Raw genomic sequence first — 15923 nt, 5'->3', positions numbered from 1 at the left:
TAACTTTTTTACTCTGTCAAATAAACACAACAATTAAAACTATAAATTTATTCAATTGCGAAAATAATACATTTCCTCATTTATTATAAATATACATTTCTTTGTTTCGCCTAAGTTTATTAACACATTTATTTTTTCCAACATTTGGTAACAAAGGCACAAAATATGTTTTAGTAGTCTTTCCATGACACAAAAAAAAAACTAAAGAGTTAACAGGTTCCGCAATAATAACACAAAACTAAAACTTATGCGAACACTTGAGAAGAAAAAAATAAAACTATAATATGTATAAAAAATCACGCAGATGTTTTCCATCTTAGTAATAAAAATTAAAACTAAAAATAACCATCAATGGTTTAATTCTTACGTGGCAATCTTCGATTGCGATTTTTTTGCACGTCGCTCCTTTTTGGCATTGATTTGGGGGGCGATTTCGACTTTACACCTGGAAAAACAAATAAAAAAACAAAACAAAACAAATTACCCATCGTCACCTTTCGTGGTACTAATCCGAAGACTCTTCCTCGCACTCTTCTTTGTACTTGTTTTCGCTTTAATTAATCTCTTCTTCGCCACTTGCACCTTCTTCTTAATCGAAATCTTTTTACTCCTGAGTATCCTTTGCGCCAGCGTTAGCTTACCCTTCAACGCACTCGCCGTCTTCTTCTCGTGCGCTAATCGACTACTCTTCCTCAATTTCGTCAACCCATCATCACACTTCTTCACCACCCTCCCCTTACTCCCACTCCTCAAATTATGTATCGGCGTCTCATTCGAATTCTCATCACATTCGTTCGAACTCGACGAAATCTCATTAATCTGAATCGACTCATCCTTATTTTCCTTATCCTCAACTTCCTTCGGATCAAAACTCGTACTTTCGCGCGGTTTCGACGCAAAATTCCGTTCTTTCAACGGAAAACAATTCGACGTAACCTCACTCGACGTCACTGAACTCGCCTCTGCATCCTCATTGGTCGATAGAGTGGGCGGAGCAGTCACATGATCATCACTCCCCTCCCCTTCTTTCAACTTCGTGACGATTTCCTCATACCGAGTCATAATTTCCAAACCACTATCAGGATATGCGTTTTTCTTGCGATTTTTCAACACTTGCGCTCTTGGGGGCCCCGGCGGGTCCAACATCAACGTCACCACTGACGTATTATCAGCCCTCATTTTCGTATTGTGCCACCTTTCGAGCGCCTTCTCGACGAGGAGTTTACTGGGATTGAGCCACGTTTTGTTGATGGAGTCGCTGAGAGCGGCGTTTTCGTTGTGACGTTCGGCCTGTTGGACGATATGAACGGCATTCTGGGGGCTGAGCATGTTGAAAAGACCATCTGTACCGAAAACAAGACACCGATGGATTGAAGTGTCGATGGTGAAGACGGCACAATCGGGATCAGGGGACACGATAAATTGGTTGATTTGCGAGTTGTACGACCATAAATCACCGAGACTTCGTGCCACCGCCAGAAAGGGTATCTCGTCGATGGGGGTGGAGCGACGAACGGGGCCCTGGTGGCCCATCTTTGGTCGGTTCCACACCACGCGGGGCACCCCTACCAACAAAAACAAACTTACAATCGGTTTCCCCTACAGCGGCCATTACTGGCCAAACTCCCCTCCAAGCGCCATTACAATGAATAACACTAACCAACAAGCATTTTGGGACTGAGAAGAAAACAGTTATCTTTTGTTCAATTCTATGTGCTAAATTCAAAAATGATAAATAAAATAAATTCTCATTTAATTTTTTTCCTACAAATTTGGGTGCCGTTAGTAACGAGCAAGGGGAAAGGTTCCACCAGGATATATTGACGATGGAAAAGGGGTACCAAGGGAGATGGGATCCAGCTATGATGGAGGATTACTGCTGGTTTCTGATAAGAGAAGTTAAAACACCCTTACAAAAAAAGTCAGCTTTTGCAAAAAACGCATCTACAACAGATTTATGTTAGAATCTTATGCATCTTTCAACATTGTTCTTGTTTAGTGAGTAAATTAATTTCTTTTGTCGTCTATTTAATTAAATTCTATTTGAAATGTACAATTTTTACGATAAAATTTGAGAAAACTATTTGCCTGTAACCTAAAATCTGTACGTGATGGAGAATTTTTCTTATAAAATTCGTAATTAGAGATGTTAATGTACCCTGATACACGTGTCAATAAATCAATCAATATTAAAATCGAGCAAAATTGGATTGAAAATAGCTCAAATTGCTTTATTTTAAAAGAAAACTCTTATTAGAGAAAGTATTTGGTTGAAATACTTTGATTTACCTTAATTCCCAACTTAAAATTGAGCCAAATCAATTCAAAATATGACACGTGTCAATAAATCAATCACATAAAAAAGAAAATTGTTGGGTAGTGTAATTTTTTAATTGCCACAAACAAACATTACAACTTGAGATTCCCCTAGATGGACTATTACTAGAGTTTACCTCCCCTCCAAGCGCCATTACAGTAAAAAAATTTTCCACACAACACTAAAAATGTAGGGGAATATGTAAAAAAAAAAACAGATTCACGTGTTTATTGTAGTGTCAAAAATGTCTGTCTAAATTTACCCTCTAATCAATAATTATAGCAAAAAAAAAAAACTGTTGGCAACCATAAATTATTAATCCTTGTAATACCGAGTCTGTGTTATTAGTTAGCAACATTGAAAATGTAAATTACGTTGACGTGTGTGTTGTCAGGTGTGGTGAAATTTATTTTTTTTTTTCATGAAAATTTAAACTTAACTTAAAAATTCTAATATCTGGTGGTTTTTCGAGCATTTTCTACGTTTTCAACCAGAAACTTAATTATTTCGTCAATTTTTTTCAAAAAAGTCGAAAAACCACCAAATTGGTTCAAAGGAGTTCTGTTTGTTTTTTTTTTATAAGATTTTACTAGAAAGGATCGAAAAAGACAATTTATTTTTGTCTTTTTCGAATACTTTTTCACTGGCTAGAAATTATTTCGCAAAATGTCCTTTAAAACAATCCAAAAATTCAACAAATTTGACTACAAACGGCGTTATTTTTGCTTTTCTGAATTATTTAAGCACGTTTTTGAGATAAAAACAAAAAATTACAAAATTAAATTGAAATTGATATTATTTTTAGCTTGTTTCGCTCGACTTACTTGGTTTTTGAACCAGAGGTTCACTTACTTTGCAAAATCTTGTCTAAACACGCTTAGAAATCACAAAAACAAATGATATTAAAGTTATTTTGTTTGTTTCTTTCGATTTAACACAAAAATAAACCAAGAATGTTTTTAAAGCACGTGTTTGTACAACAATCTCAGTTTTTTTTTTTTGCAAAATTTCGCTAAAACGAACTGAAAAATTAACATATTAAGCCGAAAATTACATTAATTTGGCACGTCTTTCAGCTAGAAACGCAATTATTTTGTAAAATTGGCTAAACTCAAGCCAAAAAAACACAGAATTAGACCGAAAATGATATAATTTTTTCCTTTTTCAAATGTTTAAGCAGAGTTTTAAGCTGAAAACTCTGTTTTTTTCGCGAAAGTTTGCTATAGCGTGTCAAAAATCACTAAGCTGTTATAAGAAAAGATTATATTATGATATTTTTACCTAACTCTTAGGTTGTAACTTGATTATTTCGTCAAATTTTCTCGGAATAAAAAATCGAAAACCACCAAATTGGTTAAAAATAGTTCATTTGTTTTTTACAACATATTACTAAACAGAGTCAAAAATGACAATTTATTTATGTTATTTTCGAATGCTTTTTCAGCTATTTAGAAACACAATTATTCTGTAAAATTTTATTAAAAACAAGCCACAAATTTAACAAAGTAGCCCAAAAACTGCGTTTTTGCCCATTTTCGAGTATTTATGCATGTTTTTGTGAGATAAAAACACAAAAAGTTCGAAATATTGCGTTAAAACAGGCTAAAACATTACAAAATTAAATCGAAACGGATTCGATTTACTTTGTTTCTGAACCAAGGGTTCATTTATTTTGCAAAATCTTGTCCAAATACGCCAAAAAATCACAAAAAGGTTTGATAGTGATGTTATTTTTTTTTTGTTCCACTTTATTTAAATGGTTTTTGAACAAAATTGAGACAAAAATAAACTGACAAACCACAAAATTTGGCCAAAAATAAGTACGTTTACTAAAAAATCAGGTTTTTGCTAGATTTTGCTAAAACACTAAAAAATCAACAAATTAAGTCAAAAATCAATTATTTTTGCTTTTTTTTCGAGCACGTTTTTCAACGCAATTATTTCGTAAAATTGTGTTGGAAACAAGCCAAAAAATTACAGAAATAGGAAGAAAATCATGTCATTTCTGCTTTTTTCAAGAGTTTTTTTGTGAGATTTTGCCAAACAAATCTGGTAAAAATTTGGCAAATCTTTCAACTCGGATCTGGTGAATTTTATGTTTTTGATCAGACAACACTGCTTGACGTTTAATTTATAACACTAAAGTAAGAGTCACCAACTTGACGACAAAAACCGCTAATAAACCCCTTGAGTGTACGGATAATTGAATAATTTCGAAAAAAATGTTGAAATAAAACGCTTTTGAACTTAATTCCACCTTTTAAATGTTTTTTTTTACCAAAAATGTATTAATTTTTGACATTTTTATCACCAAATGTCAAGTTGCAATTCCCCCACCCCTTATTACGTCAAAAATCAAAACAAACGTCATAACCTCAAAAAATTGGGCGCCTCTTTCTGAATAATTTCTTTAATTAGCTTTTTTTTTAGCACTGACCTGATTTCGAGACAACTTTCCCGCCACACTGATTAATCCTCGTCATCTCGTCCAAATTTTCGGGTTTGTGGTCCCTCGTGAGGGGCTTTGCTCTCCACTCGGTCGAGCCCTCCTCTTGATACCCTAAAACCACCAACTCAATTCCCACTTTCCCTCAAATCGTCAAAAACGCACCTAAAATAATCCCTGAATCCCCCACATGTCCGATGTAAACTTTGCCCCTGCGTATGAAAGCCACACTGGCTGTGGTCCCTGCCGTACTAGGGAGCCCCGACGCCGTCCTGGGCCACTTTTCTACAACATAAATGCCAAATTAACCCCCGATTTGTCCAAATTTATCCAGTGAGATGACATAACCTCACTTTTTTTAACAAGGAAAAAGTGAGTTTTGAGTGTCAAAAACGGTTTTTTAACCTTGTTCCTTCCACATGGCGTAATGTGTGGCAATGTAGCCGTCTTTAATGGCCCGTAAGACGTCCTCGTCGTTGTCCGACCAGAAAGTCTTGTGTTTGATTATGGTCTCCATGAGGTGCTCCTTAGCAAAGGCGGCGGCCTCGGCGCCCCCATGTCCGTCGTAAATCCCGAAAAAGGCATACTCTAAGTCTCGCTCGTCTTCGGTTTGTTGATAAGCCACTGAAAAGAAGTCTTCCATGTATTTCCTGCCCCCTTGACGACAGTGCCCCGTCACACGCAAATTAACTCCAATCGACGCGGGCATTTTGTAAACCAATACATTAAAACGCTAGTTTTAACTAAAAAACACAATTAGAACAAGATTTGATTCGAATTTTCGATATTGTTTGTGGCGTAACTGTCATTGTCAATTTTAACTGTGTCAGAAGCTACGACACGCGTCACCCTGTCACTTTCTCTCTCCAACGCATGAGCGCTAACCTCAACTTTCACTTAAGCGTACGTCTGTACTTGTTCAACAGGTGGCGCCACCTGGCCCACTTTTAAATAATTGAACTAAAAAGCTGTATCGGTAATAAAACAATCTATAATGAAACAAATTCAAATTAAGGCGGTAAAAAACAAGTTTTGCAAACAGTTTATTAAGTTAGTGCTTTGAACAATTTATAAAGCTTTTCCGAGTACTTTCACTTTTATACAAGTGCCTGATTTTCTCTATTTGGTAACGATTTATAAATTCTACTCTAAAAAAAGCTTTTGCATCAGAGGTAGAACAAATCGGTGATCTAATGACATAAAAATATTTCAAATACCCCTCTCGGTACGTAATATCAACAACTTTTAATAAATAAGTACGATCTATACTAACAATTTAAACAAAACAAAAAGAAATGGAAAAGTCAGACTAGATTATAACCACTGGAAAACTTTTCCCACACTTTCATTAAATAAATAAATAAACCACACGTTTACTACATACAATAAAATTAATAAAAAATTTATAAGATTCTGTTCTCAAGAAAGTGAAAAAGTAAATATATAATATATAGGGAGCACTGGGAAATAAATTAAAATTGGGGTTAAATAAAAACTATTTCATAGATGCGACTTTTGTCCCTCTTGTTCGTAAAAAAGAACGTAAGCTTCGCCGCTTACGATCGCCTTTGATGAAATCGACGACACCCTAAAACTCAATTTAGCCAAGACTCAAACCTTGACTGTAAATACCAACCTTGAATCGTTATACTCATGCCAGGCTTTAGTGTACGGATGTCTACAATAAGCCGTATAATGGCCACTATACGTCGTACCACTATGATTCGAAATGGCATACAAGTTGTAACGACAGGGAGTGATATTATCGGCCGCGTAATTACTCATATCTAAACCTTCTAACGGAAAATCAACCGTCACACTCAACTTGCCGCGAAATCTCTCAGCTAAAGAAAACCTCTTCAAATCTGTTTATTCCTTCATTAAGGAAACATCCTCAATTAATTGATAAAACAAAAGATAAAAAAAGGATACGTATCACTAAAATCTTGGGAAATTTCTGAATCGAAAACGACTTGGTACATTTCCTCCTCTCCTTGCATTTGGAACATGTCTAAAAAACACAAATTAGAAGAGTGGTAAGTGAGTTATGGACAACATACAGGTTTTTCGTCCCCATCTAACGTTTCCTCCCTTGTGAAAGAATCCAAACATTGTGCCAACCTCACTTGCCCCGCCCTCTGCGGTATCGGTAACGACAAGTCCCAAAACGGGTCAAAAGTCACCGAACAATGCCCACAATGTGTGCATTTCAATGTTGATTTTAATTGCCCAACGAAATAATCGACAATTTTCGAATTATCCATTCTCAAATAACGATTCCACGACTCTGACGACTTTTCACTATCCCTGTTAAAAAAAAAAAAAAACACGATAGACAAACGTATCGAATGAGTGAGTGTCTCAACTCACGTCAATTTCTCATCAATTTCGGTCAATATCGGTTTCGGTTTTTCCTTAACTCGATTAACGTCCTCGTGCAACCCCTCCAACAAATACCTCAAAAACTCCTGAGCGTCCTGTTGGGCATATCCAATGAATCTGGGAGCGAATCGTTGAATTTGACTTTTGAGACTGGATGTGTTTACAACGCGATCGGAGGCCTCTTGTGACCATAGTTTTTTAATCACTTCGGCGAATGCCTTGATTAGAGCACCTTTCATTGCTGACGTTGTGGTGTTGATATCGTTGACGTAATGGTCTTGAAGGAGGTACTCCAATAGGGTTTTCGTATTCGAGAGGCACTGGATGACGGAATTCATGAAACATGTATTACCGATGTTTTTGAGTCCGTTGAGGCCTTGCGTTTTTATAGGACTCGTGGTGGTGGTATCATCGTTGTAGGAACGTCGAGATGGACTCGTCGAACTCGAGGAATTTAGGGTGGAAGTGGAGGGGGAGATGGTAGAACGGGTCGAGGTGGCGCTGAGCTTCGGCGAGGTGGAAATATCCTAAACAAAAAAAATGAAATAAACAAAAAGAACAACAAAAATAATAAACCGACACGAGTTGTGGAAATTAACACAAATTTTCAGAATCCGTCACTTACCTATAATAAAAAGACCAATTTGAGTTTAAAATTCCCACTTTCGCTATTTTTACCTGGTCAATTCGCACAACTCGTGATTTCCACCAACCCCAAAAATTGTCAAATTGTCACATGTCATACCGACGATAAAACCGTACAACATCATCGAAAACCACAAACCGAACAACAAAAACGTTACGTCCATTCGGACGACTTACAATCATTTATGTAAAAATAAAATTGGCACGACTAACACACCTACGCTTTTTTTCCTCATCTTTTCAATATTTTAACCTACCGAAAGATGTCGACGTTGTGTACGATTCAATAAAAGTGAACTCTTGGAGTACATGGCACCGAAAGTCGAAACATTGCAGCCTTGTCAAAATTACACTTTTTTTTTGACATGACTTTGTCAAAATGAAAAACACAAAGTGAGTCAAGTCGATTGTAGTGATCAGTCTTTATACATGAAATTTATAAAAAAAAATTACAAGACATTAACGTGCACGAACGTTTCTTCTTTTTCGTCTTCCACGACGATTTCCGTCTTCGGAATTGTCTGTTTTGCGCCTTGTAACTCTCCGTTTTGTTTTTCTCCGTCTCTTTGTTGTACTTTTCCTACCGATTCTTCTTTTCGCCGGTCTTCTAATTCTATTGTCACTTTTCTCTGGAAACTTTTTTTTCCATCTGTCGCGCAATTTTTTTCGAAACGGTGAAGTCCAACACACTCGTTGATATAATCGGGCGCTTTTTTCGTCCCATAAACTGCACTCGGTGAAGTCCATTCTCACTACGTTCCCATCCCGTATTAATTTCAATTTGAAAAAATAAAATTTTGAAGTTATTAAACAGTTAATAGCTTCAAAATTCGACTGATCCACTTTTATTATTGACTCACATTGTGTAGATTATTTAGAAAAACAAAATGCGGCAAAGATTTTGGACGGGGTTTATGATACATCTTGTATATTTTTTTCGGTTTTCTACCCACCAAGACATAACAATAACAGAATAAATTTAAAAATACTAATTTCACTCGCAATTTGTAAATAACTCAACGTCAAAAGTTCAAAATTTCTAGTTTTTTTAATAATAAAAATAAAGCCCACCTCAATTGACAAAATTCAAGTAGTACCAACTCAAGACAAAAAAACCAAATTAAACCAATAATAAAAATGAGGAAAATTTGGGGATTAACCATTTTTAATGTGTAATAAATAAAATCTGTCGATGATAAGTCATATATTGTCGTATCAACAAGAAATTACTCCCTAAAAATTAGGAATATTCGTGAATAGGTTGTCATAAATTTGGTTAAGTTGGTTTTCGGTGACAAACAGAAATATCGTAACTAGTGTCAACATTTAGGTTAAGTCACCTGTCAACTTGTATAGATACTTAATTCAATTTATAGTTGACAGCAGGTTGACGGAAAACGTCAACCGTCAACAACAAGGGATAACCAATCCTAGGCATTTAAAATTACTTTTGAAAATTCTAGTTACATGAAATCCAAGGTGATAATTTCTTGTTGACAGATCTGTACTCGTTTTCATATTAATGTGCATCAAAGTAGTCGTTGAAAGGGATCATTTTAAGGTGGCAACCATGCGAAAATTCAAACAATCAACCTCAATCTTCCCTAAAAAATATTTTTTCAAATAAATGTGTACCCCACATAGCAAAAAATAATTAAAATCAAGGTAATTAACATAGGAAAACAAAAATAAAAATTTTTGTCATATTTATGTGATTAAATTTGTTCTGAATGACTTTTTGTGTAAATCGGCCTTTAAATTAAAGATTCATCTAGACTTCTCCAACCTACTTCATCCACATTAATATGAAAAAGGGTATAATTACGCCAAACTGAATAAAATAAGCAAAAATATAGCCTTGAATTATACTTTATTATTCTCAGGTTGGTATTTCTTAAATTTGGTAATATAAAAATTACCAACATTAACTGACATCTAGTGAAAAACAAAATGTCAATTGAAATAAATTGTTTTTGAACGAATTAACACAAATTTTAACAATAAAAATAATAATAAAAAACAAAAACTAAGAAATGTTGAAGACAAAAATTTTGCACCTTCAGAATTTCGGCAACGGCAGTAATTTTTCATAAACAGCTTTTTTCAGCCAAATTTTTTAGTTTCTTATGATTTTGATGAATTAAACCACAAAACGTACTCAATTTACAAATTTCGTTAGCTCAATGTCAAAATTTCAGTGTCACCAACCGAAAAATTATAACTGACATAATGCAAGTTTGGGCTATTTTATCCGAAAGAAATAATCAAAATACTTACTATTTGTGACATTCTTGGTTTAATTACCCAAAATTTTGCTGTTTTTCCCACAAATACTCAATTTTAAAACAAATAACCTAAAAATGTTACAAATTTATGACCACCAAACGTCACAAAATTCAATATTACTTCATAAAATTACTTAATTCTTAACTGGAGACACGTGTTTTCTTGTTTTGCACTTACTTTTTGTCAACACAAACACACAAAACGAGCGGCGTTCAACCACACTGAAGGTAAGGGTTGCCAACCATGATTACAAAATTTTTGAAAAAAAAAAACATTTTTAATTGAAAATTTGCACTAAATCATTATTTAATAACAAAAACCATAAAAATTAAAAGTCAATTGTGTTATTTCGTAACTGTAATAAGGAACAAACAAAATAAAAAAAAACGATCCTCAATATTGCCAACCTAGCATCGCAAAAGTGCCCAAAAGCAGGCGCCAAATTCAAATAACCCTCACAATTTTTAAACGATCATCAATACTGCCAACCTTGTATGGTAAAAGCGCCCAAAAGCCGGCGCCAAAATCAAACCCCGTCCAAAACCCTCCGAAAATTAATCAATTAGTCTTCCACACAATACTTACAGTAAACCTCTTCCCTAACAAGTCCGTCGTGCTCTCGTCTCCTTGATCCGTGTCTCCGTTTAAGCAATCGTCTCCGTTCTTTTGATAATCTTTCGCCGGTATAAACGACGCAAAATTATTAACTCTTGTCGTTTTTCTTACTTCGCCGCAATCAACGTCATCCTCTTGCGTTCGAATCCCATTTTTGACCGTCGCAGTCTCGTTCACATCCAATTTCGATATAACACAATCAGAATTTGACGTTTGACATGTCACTTCCGATTGTCGCACGCTAGATTTTCCCTCAATTTTCTTAGAATTTTTCACTTTCGAATCGAATTTTTTAAATCGATTCTCCGACATTTTAAAACTACTCTCTTCCAAATCTTTAACCAGCGGACTTTTTACAACTTTTTGACTCTTCTCATCAAATCGTTTCTTCAAATCGGCCACCGAAGCCCTATTTCCATTATCATCGTCCTCTTCAACTTTCGTCGTCATGTTGTTATCGTTAGTAGTTGGGTTAGAAATCGACAACACGCTGTTATTGTAATTCAAACTGTCGTTATTTACCTTCTTTTTGGCCAGTTTCGTTTCGATGGGTGGCAAACCGATGTCGTTTATGGATTTTGAACGTGAGATATTCTCGTTACGTTCACGAAGACAAGCAGGAACGTAGTTTGCTGGTGAGTATTTGTTACGAAGTTCGGCGACCGAATCTAGAACGTTGATGGAGGATAAACGGGGGCTGTCCCGAGACAGGGAACTGTCACGACGACCAAAATCAACGATCGAATTTTCGCGAATTGAACTTATACCGGAGTCGCGAGAGAGGGATTCGCGACGGGCGATGCTCGACTCGCGGGCTTCTTCCCGGAAACGGCTGGTTATGCCGTCTTCGGTTATACTCCCGGACCTGAAAAGAGAAATTCCGGTGAAAAACATAAAACCTCGGTCATATCAGAAAAATTCAAAATAAAAAGCTCCAACTGTTTAATAAAATACAGGGTGCGCCAGAACTCGCGCCCCAGAGAAATTTCTCAAGTAAGGTAAGATACCAGGAACATGAAAAAAAAATTTACATTTATTTTTGGACATTTGACATTTTTTTAATTAATGATACTGATGATTTTGTATGTTTTATTACAATTATTTAGTAAAGGGACAAAAATTTTGCCAATAAAAGCCACAAATAACATTGAACAGAGTTACAATTTAGCTTCCTTGTTTCCTCTTTTAATAGCTTATAGCAAAAAAACTTTGAAAATTATTTTTCCAATAGAAATAAATAGAGTCAAAGTACAAACTTTAAACCCTCATAACTTCGAAATTTTTATAGATAAAATTTTTTTAACATTTTTTCCATGTTCCTGGTATCTTACCTTATATGGCATTTTTCTCTGGGGCGCGAGTTCTGGCGCAGCCTGTATGTATAAAATATAGTTTTTTCATTATTACTATTGGGAAAAAAAGAAAATGTTACAAAGTCTTAAAATTGTTTCTTTATTTATTTAAATTATTTTCAGAAAACTGCCGAGTCTTAAAACAAAAACTGCAAAAAGTTATTAAAAATAAGAAGTGGGCTGTGATTTTAGAATTGAGTTGGCAACACCAAAAAATGTAAAGGTATAAAGATTTGTCAACAAGAAATTACCACCTAGAATTTGAACTTTTAGGAAAATTACGTTTTTCATTTTGTTTGTAACTAGAATTCTCGGAAGTAATTTTGAAGGTTTAGGGTTGGTTACCCCTTGTTGTTGACGGTTACATGACACTAGTTTTGTTTGTCACCAAAAACCAACCTAACCAAACCTATTTACGAATATCCCTAAATCCTAGGCAGTAATTTCTTGTTGATACGACAATATACCCTGTAACTTTTATCCTTAAGTTGGCAATGTCAAATTAAAAATCTTAGTTTGGCAACCTTGGCTCTCCCAAACGTCAAATTTTTATAGATAATTGTTTAATTTTTTTTACTTTTTGCTTTCAACAAAAAAGAATTTTTTTAAAGAGAATTTCCACACTATAAAAAAGTTTCTTTTATTTACTAATTAAATACATTATTTAACCTTGAATATCAAAGAAATGTGTAGAACATTATAATTACATACAGTTAAATTTATAATATTTCCCTCTGTTTGTTACCAAGAAAAAATTCTAAATAATTAAAAAATTATTTAAAATCAAACATTTTTTTTATTACTTACGTTTTGTTATTTATTTTTTAATTTTCTGTCAATTTTGGAAGAATTTAGACAAAATTATATCAAACCATGCGTTCGATTAAATTTTTGTTCAAAGTGTCCTGTCATTGAAATTATTGCTACGATTCACTGTTGCCAACTTTGTTTTAGAATTATAGCCCAATTAGATCAAAAATTTTACTCAAGACACGGTATTTTCATAAAATTATTCTTTTTATTTGAAATAGTCAAGACACCTACGAAAAAATTGTTTATGTTGGCACCACTTGGTGTAAAACAATCGACAAACGATTCAACACCACCCACATTTTTTTAATAGGTCAATTGAGAAAATATTTCACTTTTTTTCTCACATCTTTGCCGAAATTTTAATTTCAAATAATTTAAAAATAGAGAAATATTACGATCAATAGTAAACTGGTTATTGAACTCAGGGACGAAAATAAATTATTTAAAAAACGATAATAAATGACTTAAATTACGTGACAGCAATTTATTACTGTAATTACTTGTAGAGAAAAATAAATATAAAAAAGACTATTTTTAAATAAAAGTAGGTATCACTGAACAAATATTGTCATATCTAAATCTTTGTAGAATAATTTCCTCATTTTGCATGTAAGTATTTATTTATTTTTCCGTGTTTGATAAGGTGGAAGAGTCCTAACCTGGAGAAAATCCTCCTTCCATCCGCATCCGAGTAGGTCCTGGTGGTGTACCTCTCGCTGAAAGTGGTGATCCGGGGGCTGTAACTCGTGCCCCCCCCAAAATAGGGCCTATCAATCGTCGACGAACTGAACGTGGACCTGTACGACCCCGTCAATGCCGAAGCACTACTCTGTCTCGGCGACAAAACTGGCATTTTCGTTGTCTTATCACTCTATCTCGAGCATTTAACCTGAAAAGAAAGTACATCGGTGAGTGCTCGTCTATATTTACCCCGCATCTAAAATAACTCAAAATTTCTAAAATATAAAAGTCATTTGATTATTTTTAGACCTTAGCTCGTGTCTTCGAAAGGGGCGAAATCCTGGGGGCTGCGTCCGAACTAAATCACCGCAATTTCACGCACAGGGACACCGTACGCGCACTGTGATAGCCCCACTGATGCAAATTTACCGAAAAATATCAAATTTTTGCTAAAAAATTAAAAAAGTGAACGATGAGTCCATTTTGGGTGGCGGCCATCTTGCGATGACGTCATCGACATTTGAGTCATCGAAACGACCTTGACAAGGATCAATTCGCTCATTTGCATAAAAGAGGGGGCTCCGAGTCACAAATACCAACCCCCGAGTCTCAAACACCAACCCCACCCCTTATTTATCACCATTTATTTCATATTATACATTGTACAAGCAGGCTGAGATCAAATGTCATACTTGTCAAAAATTAATATCATCCAGTGGTCCACACGAAAGGCTCTAATCGATCCTCAATGTCGAGGTAATTATTCAAAGTTTCCATCGATTCGAGCGTATGGTTGAGGAGCATGTGGCACCGGTTCAACTGATGCGACAACTCCTGAACTTTGGACAACTTTTCAGCATATTTAGCAAACCGTTTCTGTCTTTCAGTCAAACCACTGATAATTCTAGTGATTTCCCCATCAGTCTCTCTCACTTTCTGCGTCAATTGATTCTGTTCGGTGGCTATTAAGTTGGCACAAGCCGTCAAATGCGTCTGATACTTGACACAGAGTTTGTGCAAGGGGGCCGGATCCAAGCGCTCCAAAACCTCGGGGTCGCGCGCCGCCGGCAAGTTCAAAGTGGCTCGCATTATGGGCAAGAACATGGGGATGCTCTGAAGGCGCATAATGTCAGGGTCTTTGTCCACATTGGGGCCCATTGTAGCCGGTTTCACCACCACGATGTTATGCGACGATTTTTTTGTCGGTTTTTGGGGAATTTTGCGTTTGGGTTTGACGATTTGCTTGTTGGTTAATTTGGGCGAGTCTACGATAAAATATCAAAAAAAGGATTTTTTAAATATTTTGGGTACCTCCAATTGGGCGATTTACGGTGTAGCTGATGTATGGCAAGTCTGTGTCACTACAAACACTAGGCCCGGGGGATATTGACCCCGGACGGCCGTTTTCTGAAGTTTCAGGGGGCTCAGCCCCGCCTGGATTGGCAATAGTGTGCTGGCGGCGGATGTTCGATGGCTGCTTCGGGGGGTGGCTCAAACTACCCCCATGACCACCATGCAAATGAGTTGAATGTTCCGAACCCATTTCACTTAATACAATAATCAAAAACACCGAATTAGGTTATGTTGACATTTGTTTGACACTTTGTAATGTCCCTAGGGACTTTAACTTTTTAAATTCTGATATCTATAAAAAAAAAATAAAAAATATTAAATATTACTATAAAAGATAATTACAATAAATATTCATAAAGAAGTCTATTATTTGTAACGCTCCCTAGTTGAGACCAGTACAAATTTTTTAAAAGTGGTTTGAAGGTTTAAGTTGGCGACATTTGTCACTAGCCTAACCTCAAACTCGCTTGTTTTAATGCAAAAATTTGCGTGATTTTTGCCGATACTTGTGTTTTTACTACAATGGTGAGTCAATTTGTCACATTGGGGGTTTCCAGGTCACGGTTTTGTGTTTTTAGGCCCATACAATTTTGCTCGTGCAACCGGGGGCTAACCCTGAGACTCGGACCTATTCGGATTACGAATCAGTGAATGAGTGCATGGAAGGTGTTTGTAAAATATACGAGGAACATTTGAAACGCCGAAACCCCAATACTCCCACTATCACTTACGATATTTCCCAATTGTTTGATTTTGTTGATCAAGTATTTAATTTTGTGTTGATTGTTGCATTTTTCTAACAATTTGTTTACAGTTGTCGGATCTGAGTTGTTTGGTGTATCAAAAATCGACAAATACCTACGCCCCCTATAATAAGGATTGGATAAAGGAGAAAATTTATATTTTGCTGAGGCAAGCAGCAGGACATACAGACTAAGGGAAAAACAATACTTTTAAGTTTACTTAACATTTTCTTTATTATAAATTATTAAAATAATGTTAGTTTAGTTTAAAACAAGTAAACATGACTGCT

At 35.5% G+C, this 15923-nt stretch overlaps 4 protein-coding genes across 5 annotated transcripts; 1 reads left to right on the top strand and 3 right to left on the bottom strand.

Moving 5' to 3' along the window:
* Positions 1-112: 112 nt before the first annotated feature.
* LOC123008798 (protein phosphatase 1D) lies at positions 113-5649 on the bottom strand. Its single transcript, XM_044404813.1, has 5 exons — positions 5169-5649; positions 4929-5048; positions 4755-4877; positions 495-1565; positions 113-445 (listed from the first exon to the last, which is right to left on the bottom strand). The coding sequence occupies exons 1-5, from the start codon at positions 5470-5472 to the stop codon at positions 357-359; spliced, it is 1707 nt and encodes a 568-aa protein (XP_044260748.1). The 5' UTR covers positions 5473-5649; the 3' UTR covers positions 113-356.
* Positions 5650-5793: 144 nt separating this feature from the next.
* LOC123008796 (ubiquitin carboxyl-terminal hydrolase 2) lies at positions 5794-14035 on the bottom strand. 2 transcript variants are annotated; one of them, XM_044404810.1, is made up of 8 exons: positions 13847-14035; positions 13516-13745; positions 10662-11556; positions 7134-7672; positions 6824-7070; positions 6696-6774; positions 6400-6628; positions 5794-6351 (listed from the first exon to the last, which is right to left on the bottom strand). In XM_044404810.1, the coding sequence occupies exons 2-8, from the start codon at positions 13707-13709 to the stop codon at positions 6264-6266; spliced, it is 2271 nt and encodes a 756-aa protein (XP_044260745.1). In that variant the 5' UTR covers positions 13710-13745; positions 13847-14035; the 3' UTR covers positions 5794-6263. The 2 variants fall into 2 exon arrangements, with proteins under 2 accessions (XP_044260745.1, XP_044260746.1); XM_044404811.1 differs by having other exon boundaries at positions 11214-11556.
* A 131-nt stretch (positions 14036-14166) lies between these two features.
* Positions 14167-15170, bottom strand: LOC123008804 (BLOC-1-related complex subunit 5). Its single transcript, XM_044404820.1, has 2 exons — positions 14849-15170; positions 14167-14802 (listed from the first exon to the last, which is right to left on the bottom strand). The coding sequence occupies exons 1-2, from the start codon at positions 15078-15080 to the stop codon at positions 14246-14248; spliced, it is 789 nt and encodes a 262-aa protein (XP_044260755.1). The 5' UTR covers positions 15081-15170; the 3' UTR covers positions 14167-14245.
* Positions 15171-15201: 31 nt separating this feature from the next.
* LOC123008805 (enhancer of rudimentary homolog) lies at positions 15202-15917 on the top strand. Its single transcript, XM_044404821.1, has 3 exons — positions 15202-15415; positions 15469-15654; positions 15705-15917. Exons 1-3 carry the CDS (start codon positions 15413-15415, stop codon positions 15825-15827), a joined length of 312 nt encoding a protein of 103 aa, XP_044260756.1. The 5' UTR covers positions 15202-15412; the 3' UTR covers positions 15828-15917.
* The last annotated feature ends 6 nt before the right edge of the window (positions 15918-15923 follow it).

Source organism: Tribolium madens, unplaced genomic scaffold (genome assembly GCF_015345945.1).
Source record: "Tribolium madens isolate multiple individuals breed KSU strain unplaced genomic scaffold, Tmad_KSU_1.1 Scaffold_71;HRSCAF=194;Tcas5.2_LG6, whole genome shotgun sequence".
Lineage (NCBI taxonomy): Eukaryota > Metazoa > Arthropoda > Insecta > Coleoptera > Tenebrionidae > Tribolium > Tribolium madens.
This window is presented reverse-complemented; position numbering and strand designations above follow the sequence as displayed.

What these genes read in the sequence shown, in the direction of transcription:
- LOC123008798 (XM_044404813.1), bottom strand. Translation starts at nt 5,472, where the DNA reads ATGCCCGCGTCGATTGGAGTTAATTTGCGTGTGACGGGGCACTGTCGT. An exon ending in CGCCATGTGGAAGGAACAAG is followed by an intron (nt 5,049 to 5,168) that starts GTTAAAAAACCG and finishes TTTATGTTGTAG; the next exon opens with AAAAGTGGCCCAGGACGGCG. An exon ending in GGATTCAGGGATTATTTTAG is followed by an intron (nt 4,878 to 4,928) that starts GTGCGTTTTTGA and finishes TGGTGGTTTTAG; the next exon opens with GGTATCAAGAGGAGGGCTCG.
- LOC123008796 (XM_044404810.1), bottom strand. Translation starts at nt 13,709, where the DNA reads ATGCCAGTTTTGTCGCCGAGACAGAGTAGTGCTTCGGCATTGACGGGG. An exon ending in GAAATTGATGAGAAATTGAC is followed by an intron (nt 7,071 to 7,133) that starts GTGAGTTGAGAC and finishes TTTTTTTAACAG; the next exon opens with GGATAGTGAAAAGTCGTCAG. An exon ending in TCCCAAGATTTTAGTGATAC is followed by an intron (nt 6,629 to 6,695) that starts GTATCCTTTTTT and finishes AGGAATAAACAG; the next exon opens with ATTTGAAGAGGTTTTCTTTA.
- LOC123008804 (XM_044404820.1), bottom strand. Translation starts at nt 15,080, where the DNA reads ATGGGTTCGGAACATTCAACTCATTTGCATGGTGGTCATGGGGGTAGT. An exon ending in CGTAAATCGCCCAATTGGAG is followed by an intron (nt 14,803 to 14,848) that starts GTACCCAAAATA and finishes ATTTTATCGTAG; the next exon opens with ACTCGCCCAAATTAACCAAC.
- LOC123008805 (XM_044404821.1), top strand. An exon ending in TGTTTGATTTTGTTGATCAA is followed by an intron (nt 15,655 to 15,704) that starts GTATTTAATTTT and finishes ATTTGTTTACAG; the next exon opens with TTGTCGGATCTGAGTTGTTT.